The sequence below is a fragment of the Melanaphis sacchari genome, unplaced genomic scaffold (assembly GCF_002803265.2).
Source record: "Melanaphis sacchari strain LSU unplaced genomic scaffold, SCAv2.0 Contig132_pilon_pilon, whole genome shotgun sequence".
Taxonomy (NCBI): Eukaryota; Metazoa; Arthropoda; class Insecta; order Hemiptera; family Aphididae; genus Melanaphis; species Melanaphis sacchari.
Genome location: NW_020270545.1, coordinates 584022 through 602553, shown reverse-complemented (window position 1 = coordinate 602553; position 18532 = coordinate 584022). Strand labels below are relative to the sequence as shown.

At 23.4% G+C, this 18532-nt stretch overlaps 2 protein-coding genes across 2 annotated transcripts; both read right to left on the bottom strand.

Moving 5' to 3' along the window:
• Positions 1-27: 27 nt before the first annotated feature.
• On the bottom strand, positions 28-8927 carry LOC112591357 (probable 28S rRNA (cytosine-C(5))-methyltransferase). The gene is made up of 7 exons (XM_025335150.1): positions 8734-8927; positions 8518-8658; positions 5274-5544; positions 4394-4659; positions 1589-1704; positions 898-1064; positions 28-757 (listed from the first exon to the last, which is right to left on the bottom strand). The coding sequence occupies exons 2-7, from the start codon at positions 8656-8658 to the stop codon at positions 42-44; spliced, it is 1677 nt and encodes a 558-aa protein (XP_025190935.1). The 5' UTR covers positions 8734-8927; the 3' UTR covers positions 28-41.
• A 2177-nt stretch (positions 8928-11104) lies between these two features.
• LOC112591355 (EGF domain-specific O-linked N-acetylglucosamine transferase) lies at positions 11105-14971 on the bottom strand. The gene is made up of 10 exons (XM_025335148.1): positions 14864-14971; positions 14622-14802; positions 14368-14556; positions 13962-14110; positions 13642-13796; positions 13272-13546; positions 12930-13130; positions 12734-12870; positions 12527-12629; positions 11105-11314 (listed from the first exon to the last, which is right to left on the bottom strand). Exons 2-10 carry the CDS (start codon positions 14763-14765, stop codon positions 11168-11170), a joined length of 1500 nt encoding a protein of 499 aa, XP_025190933.1. The 5' UTR covers positions 14766-14802; positions 14864-14971; the 3' UTR covers positions 11105-11167.
• Between the last annotated feature and the right edge of the window lie 3561 nt (positions 14972-18532).

Genomic DNA, 18532 nt, shown 5'->3' with positions numbered 1-18532 from the left:
TAATGAAATTAATAAAGTCAAAATCAATAATAATACAAGAATTAAGCTTCTTCTATTTTGACTTTTTTTTGTTTCTTAAGTTTTTTAGATTTTTTAATATCTGTACCATATGATTGTTCCAGTTTAAGCCTTCTTTCCCTTCTTTTTGCATTTTTACTTTTTACTAATGGTGTACATTCAATATTCTCTTTTTTTTTTACTCGAGATTTACTCTCTACATTTTTATCAGTATTCATAACTAACGATTTCTTAGATTTTTTATTCTTCTTATTAACAACTTCAGGACTTTCATTAATTTTTTCCTCTTCTACAACTTCATTATTTTCAGTTTCTTCTTTCTCTTCTATAACTTCATTATCTTCAATATTTATTTCCTTTTCTGCAACTTCTATTTCTTCTAAATCTCGACGAACAAACACAGCAATGAAAAATCCATTAGTACAATCATCATTTGGAACAGCATTAAGACACATTTCTGAACAATCATAACCAGGAACTCCTTTGTTAGTCCAGTCTTTCACCATTTTAGTACAATCCAAAAGCTTAAATTTCCCATTAACAGATAAAGCTTCATCAACGACAGCTTCGTTTTCTTCGTGATTTGCTGAACATGTGGAATAAACTAAGCGTTGTAAATTAGGATAGCTCTTTAATGCATGATTTAATAATTGGGCATGCACATTAGCTAATTTTTTCAATCTTATTTGAAAATTTTGATTTTGTCCCGATGAATCATTCCGAACTCTATCCACAATACCTGAAAAATCATTTTTAAATAATATAAAATATCTGAAATTTAATGAAGTATAAAATTTAATTATCACAACTTTATTCTAAAAAACATTTATTAAATATATATATATTTATAAGTAATCATTACAAATAAATTTTATTTACCAGAACCAGAACACGATGGATCTACCAGTATGTATTTAACATCATCATAATAAGGAAAAGTTAATGCATCCATATTGAATGTTTCCACATTTTTTACATGATATTTTTCCAACATTTTTTGCATAACATTGAATCTCTCTTTACAGCGATCAACAGCATAGAGTTTACTATAAGATATAATAATTAATGTATAATGGCAAACGTTCAATAAAAATAAAAAATTAAATTGTAGTTCCTTATCAAAATATAAAACTTATTATTGAATAATTTATATAACAATAGTTTAAAAATAATAAATGATAATTATATACAACATGCTAACTACTATAAGCATTCACCCTAAATCTCTCAACTTAAAACTTTAAACAAATTATGATCAACTTTATAAAACCTAAAATGTGTGTGGATAGAAGTTATAGAAGAAAGTATATAAATATAATGCACTCATGCGTCATGAAGAATAAAATATTTTCCAAAAAAATTTTTTTAACATGTATAGAACTGTCAACTGAGTAATTAAAATAAGTAAATTTAGCAATATATTACATTATTATACAAAAAATATAATTAAATAGTATAGAATTATTAGTCAAGAAATCTAACCACAGGTGTTGTTTTTTTAACATAAAAAAAATACAATTTACAACTAATACATAATTGTATGTTGTATAAAGTGTATAAATAAACTCACCCTGTATTTTGCATAATAGCAGCTAAATGTGATGTTTTCATACCAGGAGCAGCACACATATCTAATACAGTACTGTTTGGTTCTGGATTTAATAAATAAGCAGCCAAACAACTTGCCTACGGACAATAATTCTTAATAAATAACTTATATATTTATTTAAATATAAACAATAACAATTGAAATTCATTATATTATATAATATTATACATATATTATATAGGTGTGCATACAAAAAATACTAGGTAACATATAGCATCTCCTGTAAAGATAACTCAAACCTTAACTGTCAATAACTTCATATAGTTGTTTTAATTAAAAATCTATTTAACCTTTTTAAACATAAAGAATTTATTAATTCTAAATATAATCACAGATATATTTTGAATAATGATAATATGAGATGTTAATTTAATTACATAACAATGAATAATTAATGAAAACTGTTTAACCCAAAAAACACAAGTATTATTAAAATAATAGGTTGACTAATACAATCAAAAACTGATTATTTTGATACTTCAAAAGATTTTATTTACTAATGGTTAATATTGTGGCAGTCTTTTACATTCTTTGCTAGATTTTGTAATAGACACATCTAATAAAGTTCATCAATGGTTAGAACTATTATCAAAAAATCAAAAATGATTCAATAACCATAAAGCATTGCAACTTTTGTGACTATTATAGTTATTAGTTGCTTTTATAAAAAACCTTTTTTTTTAAACAAAGTTTGGTAAAAATAAATTAAGAAAGTGTTTGTAAAAATAAAATAAAATTTGATGAATTATTATGATTTTTAATTTTTATAGAGTAAAAATTTTCATTGCTGATAAACTCTAATGATTTTATTGATGGAAATACATCCTTTCAACCAATGATTAAAACTTGAATTATAAATTAAAATTGTATTCTTACAAGTAAGTTAAAATTACTTTAATGTATTAAATAATTCTGTGAAAATAAATTTTAGAAAGAAAATTATAGTTCAGGCCCTCGTGAATTCTTTATACAAGATATTAAAAGCTATAAAAAGAGTTATCTTATAAAATATTGACATCTTCAATTAAAATCTGTGCACAGTACACACATTTTTCATATGTACACTAGCAATTATATTGTATATATTGTATATTATTATGAGAGTATGATTTATCAATACATATATTATATACTAGATAACTACACGGTTACAAACATTAGTATATTATAATTGATAATTATTTACTTTAATATATAAGCACATAATCTAATTTGAATTCTAAAAATTGTTCTACATTGAATGTACAAACAAGTGTTAATACCTACCTTTCATTTTTGCTGTTTGCATTGATAAGTAAATATTATGAGTTTTCTCATTTAAATTTTAAATGCCAAAAAATAGAAGTGGATATTAACTATTAGGATGTGATAGGAAAATAACTTTGTGTTGTATTACTTTTGTATTTTGTGATAAAATAATTTTATCACAAAATAAATAATGATTATGAAATAAAAAAATATTTTTCCTACATAATTTAGAAAACAGAATAAATGATTCAATCACACATTCAAAATCTAAATTAAGAAACATAACAATGAATCTTATGTATTTTATGTATCAATAACAAAAAAAAGCATAAAGTTCTTGCGTAACAAATAATAGTATTGCATTATGATGTTTTATTTAACTTTAAAATTAAAAGACACTATATAATTATTCAATTCATACAAGTACTTAATTTTCATTGTTGTAAAAAATAATTTTAAAAAGTATTTACTTAAATATTATACTATTAAAAAATATTTGAAACAAATTTTTAACTATCTACTTTTTTTTCATCAATTAAAAAATTGTACTAACTCGGATTTGTTTATTTATTATTTTTTTTTTTTTATTGTGCACTTCTTAGTTTTAAATATCAGAAAAAATTTACTTGAAAGTTTTAACAACTAAATTTAAATAATTTACAAAATAGTAAAAATGTAATTATCAATTATAATACAATAAAAAAATTGTTAACACCTTACTATTGACTACTACTACATTTACATTTAAAATAACTATCGAGATAAAAAATTAATAAAAATTTTATAAATGAAAATAAATTTAAATTATTATTTCAATAATATAATATAAAAGTTTATTTAGAACACTTAAATAACATTATTTATTATTCATATTAACAATGACTGTGGTATAAAAAAAGATAAGGTTTTGGAAGTGATTATTTACTTTTAAAAACAATCCTAAATACTTTAAATTAAACCAGAAAATAGTATTCAAAAGAAAATATTTAATGCAATAATTAATATTAAAAATTTAATGAAAACAAACCTTGTTGGAAAATTATCTTCAAAATAAATATTTATTACTAAAAAATATGCATGAAAACTAATACTCAAATACACAATTAATATTTATATTAACTAAAGTATGTACTTATTATTTAGTTTTAACAATTTTTAAAGAGGTAAGTAAAACAAAATAGCTATTTCAATTATTTTACATTGTTAATGCTTTATTTTATCTACGTAGGGTTTGAAGTTTTTTCGTTAAAGGACACTGACAACAGTCACATAGGCGCCCTATTCATTCTTATATCATCATTGGTCAACAGTGATGTGCTCAAATAATATACGATTATAGTTTGAATGTATAATATTATCATTTTAACGTATGTAAAATAACTATGAAGTATTATGTATTATGCTGTTACTCAAATTAATAAAATAAAGTGATTCTGATAATTAAGTATCATATGACTATTTACTCAGCTCTCACATCTATTCATATTTAATTTTATTATTTAAAAATACAAATTTTACCTTATCTTGAACAATTAAAGACCCATTATTGTACTCTTCGAGTTCATAAAACTTCACTTTTGAATTGAAAACTAACAATTCTTTAATGTGAACATCTTGAACAAAAACATTTTTTTTTTTAAATTTGTCAGATTTGATTAATTCCAAAAATTCAGCATAAGATTTTGGTGTTTCTAACTTAATAAATTTAAGTTTTGATAATTTTTCTAACATTTCTTCAAGTGTAGTTATTAATGTGTTAATACGAAAAAACCTAGGTTTGAAAGCTGAAAAGTATAAATACATAAAGCTTTAAAAAATATAATGTACATTACACAGACAGTAAATAAAAAAATAATTGTTTTAATAAGATGGCATGTATGTACTGTACATATACATGATATGTGTTCAGCGTTTTCTCTATCTTAAAAATGAATAAAATAGTAAATAATTATTTAGTAGAACCAATTTTTTGTTGTTGACTTTAATATTAGAGTCAATTGATCTATAATAAAAATTAAAGATAAAAATATTATCATCGGTATTACATAGACTTTAATTAATATTTTACTTTTGAATGAGTAATGAGAATCTTAAATTGTAATATTTTATAATATTAAAAGTTTAATTCACACTATAAGTACAAAACTACTTAGATAATAATTGGTTAATTCACACTAAAATTAAAGCTAACAACATAAAATTAATTTTACTGATTCTAAATTTAATATATTATATATTTGTATAATAAAACATGGATATGGTATTTTCTAAGTTTTTAAGTTAAAAATAAATAATCAATTAACTTTTAACTCAATAAATTAATAAATATGATTTAGATATACCTAGAAAAATGTATAAATACGTTTTTAGTTTTTTTTTTTTTTTTTTTTTAACATACCTTTAGAAATTGTGGAAACAGATAGTTTTTCTAAATCATTTTCTTTTATAAGCTTTAAAAATTCATCCTTATATTTTTTTACTGCTAATATATTTTTAGCATCACTCTTTAATCCAAATTTTGACCACATCATTTCAGTAATAAATACATATACTAAATCACGGTCCATATTATTTTCTTTTTCTAATATATTACTTTTTTCTACTAATACATCTATTACCTTTTCCCATTTAAAAACATTCATCAACACAGCATTCAATAATAATTTGTTCTGAAAAAAAAAATTGTATTATAAAATATGTGAGCATAGAAGGAACAAATAAAAAACTAATTGTATTTGTAAAATCACATTAAAAACAAAAACTAATTTTGAACAAAACTTGAATAAATATTTAATAGGATAACAGCAATTTTATTATTTTGAATTATTCTAAATATCCATAGTATATCTACCAAAAATTCTCTAATCTGCTTAATATTTTATCCTGTTTTTTGTTACAAGTAATTAATAAAAATTCATATTTCTAGTAATGATAAACAGTTTTTAAACTATTATATGTTATTTTATTCATTATAAAATAAAAAAAATCAATTTTATTATAATATGAAAATTGTAAATTGGATTGTGTTTTGGTTATTTTTATTTGCTTGTTATACACAAACATATGAAAAGAAGAATAACTTTCTAACATTTAAGCTACATTCAATTTTCTACATGAAATATATTAGTAATACAGTGGTCACATCACTGCTTCTATTTGAAAAAAATTATAAGACATAAAAAAAATATAAAATGAATATAAATAAAACATATTGCAATTAATGTGTTTATCACTTATACTCTAAAATAATCTAAAATATTTATAAATCATGTATGGTGTAGATCAATGATGTCCAACCTATAGCTCATTAAATTCTTAAAAGTAATTTGTGACTAATTTTAGAGTTTAAAACTAACTATATAGGTAACCCATTTGATATGTGATAATGAGATAGATACAATGGATTCAATAGAATGATGAAATATCAAACTTTTATTATTGGTGGCTTGCACAAAGCCAACATTTTACATAGTACCTCAGCAAAAATAAATAAGGTACATAAGGTTATATCACTGGTATAGATAACTATTAATAAAAATATTCAGCAATTAAAAAATAAGTAAATTATAAAATAATCTACCGACATAAATAGTAAAATTGTGAAAAGTCTATTGGAATTTTAGTTTTAATTGGTATAAACATAAACCAATAAGCTATGGTTTTTAGTTATTGTACTCTAGTAGCCAATGGCAACAATCAATATAAAATATTGTATCTGTTATTTTACTCCAAACTGTTTTTAAATAATAAAACTATCCAATATTAAAATTATTATATCATTTTTTTATTTTATAAAACAATAATTTAAAAAATAAATTAACTATATCATGTAGTTATTAAGATACTTCTAAATAAAATAACTATGAATAAATGTATGATATAAATATGAATAAAAAATAAAAATATTTATGCAGAAGATCTAAATTTAATAACGTCTTTTATGATTTTATTAAATAAACACTTTTAACTTGAATGCTCTTAACTTTTTTCATTTTTATTTTGTTCTTTGATCAATAAAAAGTCAAGATTTTTATTAGGTATATACCTGAGTCCCAAAATTATATTTGTGATAGACTTGTAAACTATTTGAAGTGCATTTTTATTGTTAAAAGATAATCTGATAGAATCACTATATTCACAATACGTGAGTTTAAGAGCGTGGAGTATACATTAATATAAAACGTATGAATAGGCAATTCAATTTTCACTAACATTCATCTTTAGTAGTTATAGGCTAACAAAACAGAAAAAGAATTGATGATTCTCATTCTCACAGAACAATAAAAAAACCAACATTTAAGTAAGAATAAAAAGAGATGTATAGCAATGTCATAGTTAACATGTTTAATACATTTTTATATAATCACCACGTTTACGAGTATAATATACTGCAATTAATACGCATTAAGTTAGTCCGAGAGTTAGGTGCATATAAATGTATTTTTAATTTGTATTAAGGGTACTGGTTTGTTATAGCCCCACCATCTATATAACAAAAACATATATAAATATAAAATAATTCGATGGAAAATAAATAGCATTAATATTAGGTACCTACCTAATAATTGCCAATTGGCCAAATAAGGAAACGATAAACATAAAGGAACAGACAGAAATGTTTAAACTCATATATGGTACAATTTATGTGGTAATCAAAACTGAATAACAGTGATGTGTTTGACACAATATTTAAGATGTAGCAGAATTTTGGGAATAACAGAAACCATAAACATTTTTATATACATTATTTATACATTTTTAACATTATCAAATTTTTTAAATTATTTTTCATATTATATCAATAAATTATTAGATTAATAAATATCAATAAATAAACTCATTATTTTACATTTATACAATGTATTTATTGTTATATGGATGACAGGGCTATAAAGTTTTCATTCGCTGTGGCGTGGCTATAACAAACCAGTACCGCGTCAATATAATGTACATTTATTATTTAATTTGATTCGTCAAATAAAATTAACTCTTACTTCGAGATTTAGAAATGTATGTTAACACTTTAATGCAAATTAATATTTTAGCAGGAATTTCAAAGTTATTTTCATTAAAATATAACACTATAATAATTATATTGGTCATGGAATCCAAAGTATGAAGCATGAACTAAAAAACATTTGTATTGACTTTTAATTTTATTCAAAATCTAATCTTGATATTTTAAGTGCATGTAAATCCGCTCCCTAATGTGCATTAACTACTGCATATAAACATGGTAAATATCACATCCATAATTGTTTTTTTCACAGTACACTAGAGTACAATAACTAAGAAGAAATACTATTCAAGCTACCAAATCATTTACAATATTATTTCTTAATGACATTTAAATAATGCATACCTAAATATTATCAATAAAGACTTGGGAATAGAGAAAAATTTCAATAATTCAAATACATTTGATTTAATTTTAATGTACTTGGCATTCCTCCACATCTTTTAGACTTATAAATTAAATTAGACAAGTACTAATAGTAAGCAATGCAACTGTGTAATCTCGTGCATTATTAATACTTCATTTTTTTAGATATCTAGTACATTAATAAGTATGTTACAGTTTTAAGTAAATGTTTTAGTACATTGCTTTCCTAAATAAAGGTTGAAAATTTAAAAGTTCTTACTGGATACTGAGCTTGATAAAGCTGAGTTTTATAGCTGCTTCCTGTTCTGACTTTTTTAAGTATTCTTGCAGCAATTTTATATAGTCCAGAAGTTTTCTCTTGATTTTTATTCATTTTTTTGGTGAGTTTTTCAAAAGCCATCTAAAAACACAGTAACAATAAGTCTAAATAAATAAATAAATTCATGGGTAGTTTATTTGAAAGCCTAATACTTACATTAACAAATTTGATACAGTAGCTAAACGTATACAAAACTACAAGTAATAAAATTCCTTCTAGTTTAATTCCCTTAAACTGTAAAATTTAATAACTCGGACATCACATCCACAAAAATAAGTTTAGACAAAAATTGTATAAAAAACAAGCTTAGTACAAACAAATCAGTATATCTATTACCTAACGCGCACGTGTTTTACTCAATATTTAACAATATTATTATCTACTTATCTCAATGTTTGTATGTTATACTTGTTAACACCATATCACAGTTCACAATTGTAGTATCACAAAATAAATGATAATTATATCAACGCGAGAACGATGAGAACTGATAAAAAACAACTCAAACAACTACGAATACAGGATAAGTACTAATAGTATACCGTTTAATGTTTAGTATTTTTTTTTTATAATTTATATAGCTGTGATGAATAATAGTTTTAGAAATTATCCATCAATTTAATATTATTGAATACTAAGTTATATAATTAAGTTGTGAATCATAGTATTACTATTAGTGAAACATATTATTAGTGTTCATTAGCATCAATATTTATTCCATTTTCAATATGACAAGGAATTTTGCTAATTATTGAGTTATAAAAATAAATTTAAAGAATGTTTGTGTCAACTAACGAGTACACAACTAAGTCATAACACTGATTATTTTGATCCTGGATGCTGAATATCTGGATAGTGTTACACAGTCATATCATTTATTTTAAGCACTAAAATAACATTGTAGTATCCCTGAGTAGGACTTTATTCAAATAAAATTATATTTAGATGATAATCTAAACAACATTTTATTCGAATAACTGTAAAAATAATGTATTAAAATAATTTGATGAACGTTATTATTCAAATAAAAAACAATTTAAATAGTTTTAAATGTAATAATTGGTTATTTTATTTTATTAAGAATGAAATATATTATGATTTATAATTTTAAATACACAAATATTAAAAACAATAGTTCATTTTTTATTTTAGTCACATGATTATAAATTTTATTTTATTCCAAATAAATACAAAAATATTTTAAGCAAATAATGTATAGAATTATAGAAGAAAGTATATTATAGATTATAATATTGTTATAATAATTTTTTAATAGTAATAAATATTAAATAACAATAACAAAAATAAATAATTACAACAAATACCAACTAATTATCTCATATAATATTTTGTTGCATTTAGGTAAATTTATCATAGTTGCAGGTATTACAAATTAGAAGTTACAAATCAATACAATGTTCAATTAATAAATTATTATAAAATTTAATTTAATTTAATACATAATACAATATTATTTAATATTAATTTGAATAACTAAGATATTCTATATGAGACTATTGTACTGAAAAATTACTCTCATTATCAACAAAATTTTAATTTGTTGCTTGGTTTTGTGAGTAGAAAAAATTAATAACCACATAAAAAATAATTATTATCTACAGACTGTCTAAATAAAGATAATACCTACTTGTGTGATATAATTTATTGGTACGATTGTTACCACAAATTATGAATATACTGTACATGTTTAATTAAATTAATATTCAATAAATTAAAAATACATTCCCTACTCCCACCTTAAAACTGTCTAGAAATGCCTCTGCATTCAATAATCATTATATTTTATAAGCAATTTTGAGCAAAAAATTGAATTTAGTTCATTATCTGTAATTACCCACTTTTTGTTTACAAATTACAATATACACAAAGAAACCAAAAAATAACCAACATAGAATCTGTGTTATTAATATTTCAACTACAATAATACTGTTTGAATTATTTTTTTTTTTCAATTTTTAGTTTAGAAATATTTTTTAAAAAATAAATTAATCTGTTTACCATAAAGTCACATTTTTATGTTTATTTAATATAATTTCTGTTATATTATTAGTGTTTACTATAGATTTATGATCAAACCTCACAGTTGTATTTATATTTTTCATACTCATACTTATCATTTTTTACTGATGGCAATGGGTTTATGTAAAATTTAAAGACATCCGAGTTTATAACAAAAACAAACCGTTAAGAGAATATTTTTTTTTTTTTTTAATAATATTCTATAATCTATTTGATGTCGTAGAATAAAGCTTACAATTTACTCACCTAAAATTGATAAAAAGGACAAATAAATATACCAATAATGGCTACCAATCAATTCAGGAAATGTATCTTCATACTTCAAACACAATTAAATATGTAAAAGAAAATAAAATTATAACAAACTAATCAATGATAAAAAAAATAAACAATTATTTATTTAAAAAAGTGAAAAATGACATAATAAAAACAAAAAATAACCAAACAACATATTTTAAAGTAAAAAGTAAAAATGTCTTAACGTGCAAGCATAACATTAATAATTAGCAAAATTACATAAGAATCAGTTAATAATAAAGCACAACAAATATTAAAATTCATCATGTAAATTAGGACTATAACCGTGTTTATATTTTTTTACATGTGCAGATGCTTCTTCCACTAAGCTTATGAATTCATCTTTATCAAAAGAATAATTAGTAAACTTGGCGTGCGCACCCTGGTCTGGATGATGACCCTAAAACAAACAATAATGAAATTATTTTTTAAATTATTAATTATAGTCCTGATTTCAATTTTTTTAGTAAAAAATTCATAATAAAGATTAAAGTATATACAAGTGTATAATTTAAGAATAATAGTACATCTGATAACATTTTCAAATCCTAGAAATTTGGTAAAAATTTTTTTTATTTTTATAAATTTTAAAACAAATAATAAAAAAGGGAGAAATAACCGCTTATTTTTATACTAGATGATAAGTGTTCTTTGTCATAGAGTATGTTAAAACATATTTTACATCAAATTAGGTTATAATATGTGTTTTGATTTGAATTAAATGATAAATCACTACAAATCAAAAACAGTCTGTCAGCCTGTTTCACTCAGTACGTTACATATTCATTTTTTTTTTTTTAATACAGCTATTTAAATTAATTTATTATACTGTTAGTATTAAGGTAGGTTAATTTAATTATAGCTTTAAAAATTGCATTAATTATATTATCAATATTTAATTTATAATGGTATATATTTATATCATTTTTTATTTGTATTAACTTTTGAGTGAATTACAACTTACCATAGAATGGTATAATGTAGCGGTTCTTAGCCTTTTGTAAATCACGGACCCCTGATCAAAGATTTTTAGAAATCTCAGACCCCTTTATTAATTTTAATTTTCAAATAACGACCATACCGCGTACCCCCAATATGAGTATTGCGGACCCCAAGGAACTCTCAGACCACAAGTTAAGAACCACTGGTATAATGGGTTAGCACTATAAATAGACAATAACTTAAAATCATTCTAAATATTTTAAATATATCACTGCACATAGTATAATTCATAACGCATGTAAAAATTTTAAGCCTTTTAATAATGTATTTAAATCATAACAAAATAATTAACATAATTATTCATTATTTAAATATGTCATTTTGTTAAAATATTAACTTAAAATACCTATCTATAAATAAAAATTTTGCCATGTTTCCATAATATAAAAAAATGTTTATCAACAATTAACAAAAATAAATAGCAGCATTTTTTAAAAAACATTTTCTTTCATTTTTTTTTTTTTTTTTTAATAACCCAAATTTGATTTCCTTTTCAAATTATTATAAACTTTGTTAGTGTAACAAATCTGAACTTAGTTAAAATGTTGATATTACAATCACCATTTTTGATTTTAAAAATAATTCATTTTTAAAAACATAATATGCTTACCTTATCTTGCATAGTAAACTTATTTATATCTCGCCATGTTATGTATTTAACGCCTCTCAAACGAGCTAAATCTTTGTAGCAGTGTTCGTCCTCACAATTATACCTATTATTAAATATAATACACATAATAATGAACATCTATTTAATTATTATACTCTTTTAACAATAGATAGAAATTAATTTTCTATTAACAAAAATCATACTCACAGTTCAAATAACACTGCCCATTTTGGTAAAAATAAAAGATGTGTTAACCCAGCGCCGTGCATTCCAATAAATATATCTGTGTTATATGTTATTTTTAATTGTTCTTTAAAAGTTAGAAAGTTTCCACTATAAACAACCTGAAAACCATTTTCATTAGTTTATCAAATGTGTAATACATTAATTAAAGCAAAAATACCTTTTTTACTTCATACTGTGAATAATTCCTTAAAGCATTTATTAATTCATCCTCATTCAATACATTTCTATACTTTGTACTTCTAGACAAAAAGGTTATACTTATTTTACCATTGCTACTTGGTTTTTGATCAATGTTTAAACGATGTAATACATGTTGAGAAAATGCTTTAAATAAACCACTATTTTCACATCCATCAATCTGAAGCAAAAAAATAAATCTTTACAACTAAAACACGTGCTGTTATAGAAATATTTCATTCTTAGATAGATTAACTAGCTTATAAATGATAATTTTACCTCGGCAGATTTTATATTTAAAAAATAAAATAATTATAATTACCAATGGAGTATTATAATATAGCCCAAATATCATTCGTGGCAGTAAAGGTAAGATTATATCATTAAAACAAACAACTTGTCCTCTGAATGTATTTAAATTCCATATTGGATGCATTGTAAATGCTTGAAAAGTATCACTAAATGCAGATTCGTAGGCAAATGACTCCCAAACTAATATGTGTATGTTTTTTGAAAACATACTAGCTCCTGAGTTATTCACATGCTGAGATGCATATAAATTCAAAAAATCACAAAAATGATGGTACATATTCACAGCTAATGAAATAAAGGTTTAAAAACATTATTAAATAAATATTATCATAGTAAAATAAAAGTTATAAATAACTAAAATTACAATTGAAAGTAATTACTTGCGTCTATTTTCATAATGACAGTAGGTTCAGTTATAATTAAATCACATTTTCCAGGATACTGATCAATTGTTGTAAAAAACCTTAATTCGGGACTCCAAGACTGTAATGGGCTCAGATGATCACACTGAGCATCCAATTTCTCTTTATGAAACCTGTATATGAGTTACCTATGATATTAATTATTATTTTTTTTTCTCATAAAATTATGTTAAATGAAAAATATATTTAAATAAATAAAAAATTCTATGATTTTACAAAAAAACACAAATCATTGATATTTGTTCTACTAACTAATTTTATATTAGAATTATGCTTACTTGCATTTTCCACCAATTTGACCATTACTAAGTACATCCATTTGATATCGTATTGGGTGGTTTTTGTTCAATATGTTTTCAAAATTTATCATAATATTATGTCCACGACAAAATTTCAAATGGTTTGTACATTCTAATGAAGAATCACCCTAAAGATACAAAGTCAAAATATTTACATTAATATCATTATATCAAAAAATTGATGTTTTTTACAACTATTTATTAAAATTTTGAAAATATAAATTGCAAATTTTCACATTTTGAAACCTAATTTATATTGGAATAAATAAAATAACAATGCATAAAAGTAGCAGTAAGAATAATTAGAGTAGTTTATAACTTGCATACACAATGTACAATTCCATGAAAAATGTAAGTCACTAAATCTGAGGTAATGAAAAATTACTTGATTTATTGGCTCACACATGTATGTGATTTCTTCTCGTTGTTGTTTTACATAACCAAAATCTCCTTGATCATAGAAAGTGTCGATTTGATCTCGTTTAGTTGGTGCCCAACTAGTTTCAGGACCTGGACACACAGGATCCAAAAAGCGGTGTTCTATATCGCAGCCATTTTCATAGCCCCAACAGCGCTACAAATTGAATATGTATGAGCGACCATGCATTCGTTTGATATATTTTAAACACTGTTACTTACAGTTGTGTTGTGTTTTTTTATTGAGTCCAACATGTATGGTAAATGTTCTGGATGGACATTTAAATCCATCGGTACTCCATTCGAACGAACGATATGGTTCGACAAGACGAAACATGGTATAGCTATGATCTTGAGATACAACATGACGACTGCACGTTAAACAGGATCGGCGATGCCTAAACTACACATTAGGTGTCATCATTCGTCGTGGCAGAGTCGTGTGTAATAAAAATATTAGTCACCTCGGGGTAGGCGGTAATCCATTGCCAAGTCGTTGGCGGGCAACGCAATTCGGAAATCGGTTAAAGTAAATACTAAATAACCACGGCCGATGGCAGGCGACAGCGCAATGTTTACTAGTTCAAACGTACAAACCGTTTGAACAGTGGAGACTGGAGGGGTTCTCAAAATGTTACCGTTAGGTATCGTTACGGTTGAGGACGTACTATAGTACGATACTAAAGTAGTACAATCAACAAGTATTTAAATATTTAATTATTAAATTTAATATTATTAATTTTAAAAATAATATTAGTGATTGCTCTAACCTTTGGATCATAATCATTTCAAAACAAAAATAATACAATTTAATAGGTACATAGTTGACGGAATTTACGTCGAAAATTAATTTAACTGCCAAGGTAGTAGATATTAAAATACCTATAGTATATTAAAATTACGAATCGAAAACATGAAACACGAAAACCTGTAACTTATTTATAAGTAAATCGAAAAATTTTATCAAAATTCTGTTACATTTATGCAACATATTAGGTAGGTACCTACTATTGGTTCATTTTCGTAGAAAAGTTAATTGCGAAGTGGAAAACTGGAAAGCGTAATAATAAGTATATAATGTGTTTATGTTTAAATAAATATTTATTATTTTACTTTTATTAATTAAGTACCATTTAATGGCAAATGCCTACTTTATAGATTATAGCAAAATTCTATAGTTGCTAGGTATTTGTATGTAGATACTAGAACTAGATGCTATATGAAAATGCAAGTGCTTTGTAAAAAAATGAGTAGGTTACTCATACTTGTATAGGTAATCTTTACTTATATATATGTAATCCAATATTCAAAAGGTATAAAATATGTACCTAGGTACACATATATTCCAAACAAATTCCTTAATTTTTTTTTCTTTTATTAATACTTCGCATTTATTACCTATAGGTAATTTATAAATACACTTATTTAACTGCATAATTTTATTTTATTTATTAGATATTACTAATAGACTTAAATTTCAATGCATTTGTATATTTTTTTGGAATGCCTAACACAGTGCTATTTCAAATTGAATCAAATGACTACGTCATAAGTAAAATCTGTTTTGTGTAAATTCATTTATTTTTTAAGTACCTATATAATAATTGTAGGCATTATGATTTTAAAATTTAAAACACAAAATATGTTTTAAAGAACGTCATTATATTGTGTTTGCTTTACTATTGTGTGACATTGGAGTACCAATAAATTGTATATTCACTGTTCAGCAATAATTTAAATTTTGTGTGGTTAGCTATTAGAGTAAAATACCTAGTAAATTCATCTATTATCAAACTTAAATATAAAAACATTAGGTAGGTAGTTATGTTTTCTAATTGGATTCTTACGAAATTTTAATTTTTGAATGAGTTTTGAGTAAGTATGTAAATTATAAATTTTTTAAATAATTCAGTTCAACATTAAAATACCTTAAACACTAACGAGAGAATACAATTAACATTCTTTAAGTTTAATAATAATTTAATACTTAATTCATTCAAATATTTAAGCTGATAAAACAAAATCGGAATTGCTATTTTCCAGTTTGGTATGTTATATATGCATTAGTATAAGCTTAAATCAACACATGCAAATCTTAGTTATTACCCATCACAGGCATTATATTTATTTAAAATACAAATTTAAGGCAGCCTTTTCAAAAAACTTAGAAAAACCTTGTAGAATTTGGTAAGTACTATGGGTACTAATAATTTAAATTAGGTACGTACTAGTCTACCTAATGGATATTTCACTTAAGATATAGTAGTTAGGTACCTACTCCCTATGTTAGTTATTAGTTATTAACTTGTATTTAAAATATTGATAGGTAAAATGTTTCATTTTTTCCCTTTATGCTTTTACGGCGCATAATGTATATAAATATTTATAAGGCATATTATACCAATTTATGTCTATAGTTATTTTGAAAGTTTTAAATTGTATTGTGTCATACCTATAATAATAAATGCTTATAAATATTTGACATAGCACTATAGCCTAGAAGTACACTGTACTATCTCTCTACTATTATAATGTCATATAGATAACATGGTTATAACAATAACAGCATAGGCGTTGCCAAACTTTTATAGCAGGTATTTCTAAGGCGAAAATGTTTTAAAATAATTATTGAATTAATTTTAAAATAGAACAGGTTATGAACATTTGGAACAACACTATATAAATGTGCAAAGCACTGACGGGTAAGACCTATATTCTATAATAAAATATCATTTAGGAAATCGGTTTAACTTATAATATTGATAAAAAATAAATAAAATTGTTTTTCGCATAATCTTAAGGGTTTAAAATTTAAATCATAGTTCAAAGAATTTGTTAAGGATATATGCATGCAGTTGTTGCTATGGCATACGCAGCAAAACCCATGTAAACACGCATATGAATAATAGTATAGATAGGTACATATTATATCTATAAATTAAACAAAATTATTTACTAAGCATTCTATCTTCATTTTTTCTCTTAATATTGAATTTATTAAAATCATAATTTTAAAAACTTTTCAAATGAACCTACCTAAAAGTTATATTTTCAAATACAAGAATTTATAAGTTATTTAATAAAATGTGCTCAGTGGCATAGGTGACAGGTGTCAACTTCTATTTTCAAATAAAAAATCATCTTGTTCCCCTGTAAATTGTACAAAGTATTCTTTTAAAAATAAATAGTAATGTTTTTAAAAATATTTTTCTAACGTAGTAAAAATTTTGAATTCTACTTAAAATAAAATTGTTTAAAAAAAAAGTATGATTAATAATATTTTTTTATTTTTTTTTAAATAGGTACTATAAGTGTAACATTTACATTTTAAAATAATCACAAAAATATATTACACTATAATATTTTAATAACTTCGATGTAAAACAAACCATAAACTACAAAAATTAATAATTGTATTTTGTATTCTATAACGTTTGTTGATTACCTACCCACAAAAGTATTCGTGCAAAGTAAAAATAAGTTGATAATAACTAATTACTTGCTAATAAATACATGTTATAGAAACTTTACTATTATACCCACACCCTAATTCTGTCTACCTACTTATAAAGCTATAAATATAGTACATGCATATAAAATATGTATGTATTATACATATATACGCGTGTATACTTAATATATAGGTATACACATCAATACACCATAGTAAACGATAATAACTGTTCATTTTACCGCTTACAAGTATCCTGTACGAAAATAACCTAATACTCTATTGAGTGTATAAATTTGTATATTTAATGGCAAAACGATAACCAATTTCAGTGTTTCATTAATAATTGTTTATTGCTTTTATATTATACATATCTTATAATAACGAGCGAAATAAAATATGGATAGATATAATACCTACACGACGCTATAATGTGCCTTTTTATTTATTATTCCAATTTATATGGTATATAATATTATATAGGTACCTATTAGATACCCACAATGAATAATATTTAAAAATACTACGTTATAATAGCTATTATTCGTGTGTGTATTGCATTAAGCTCTCCTTTGTCTACATATTATTGTCTCTATAACTTTACATAGGTAGGTGTAATGCATTTTGCATAATATTATAAACTTGAATAATACTTTTATGTGTATATCATAGTATTATATAT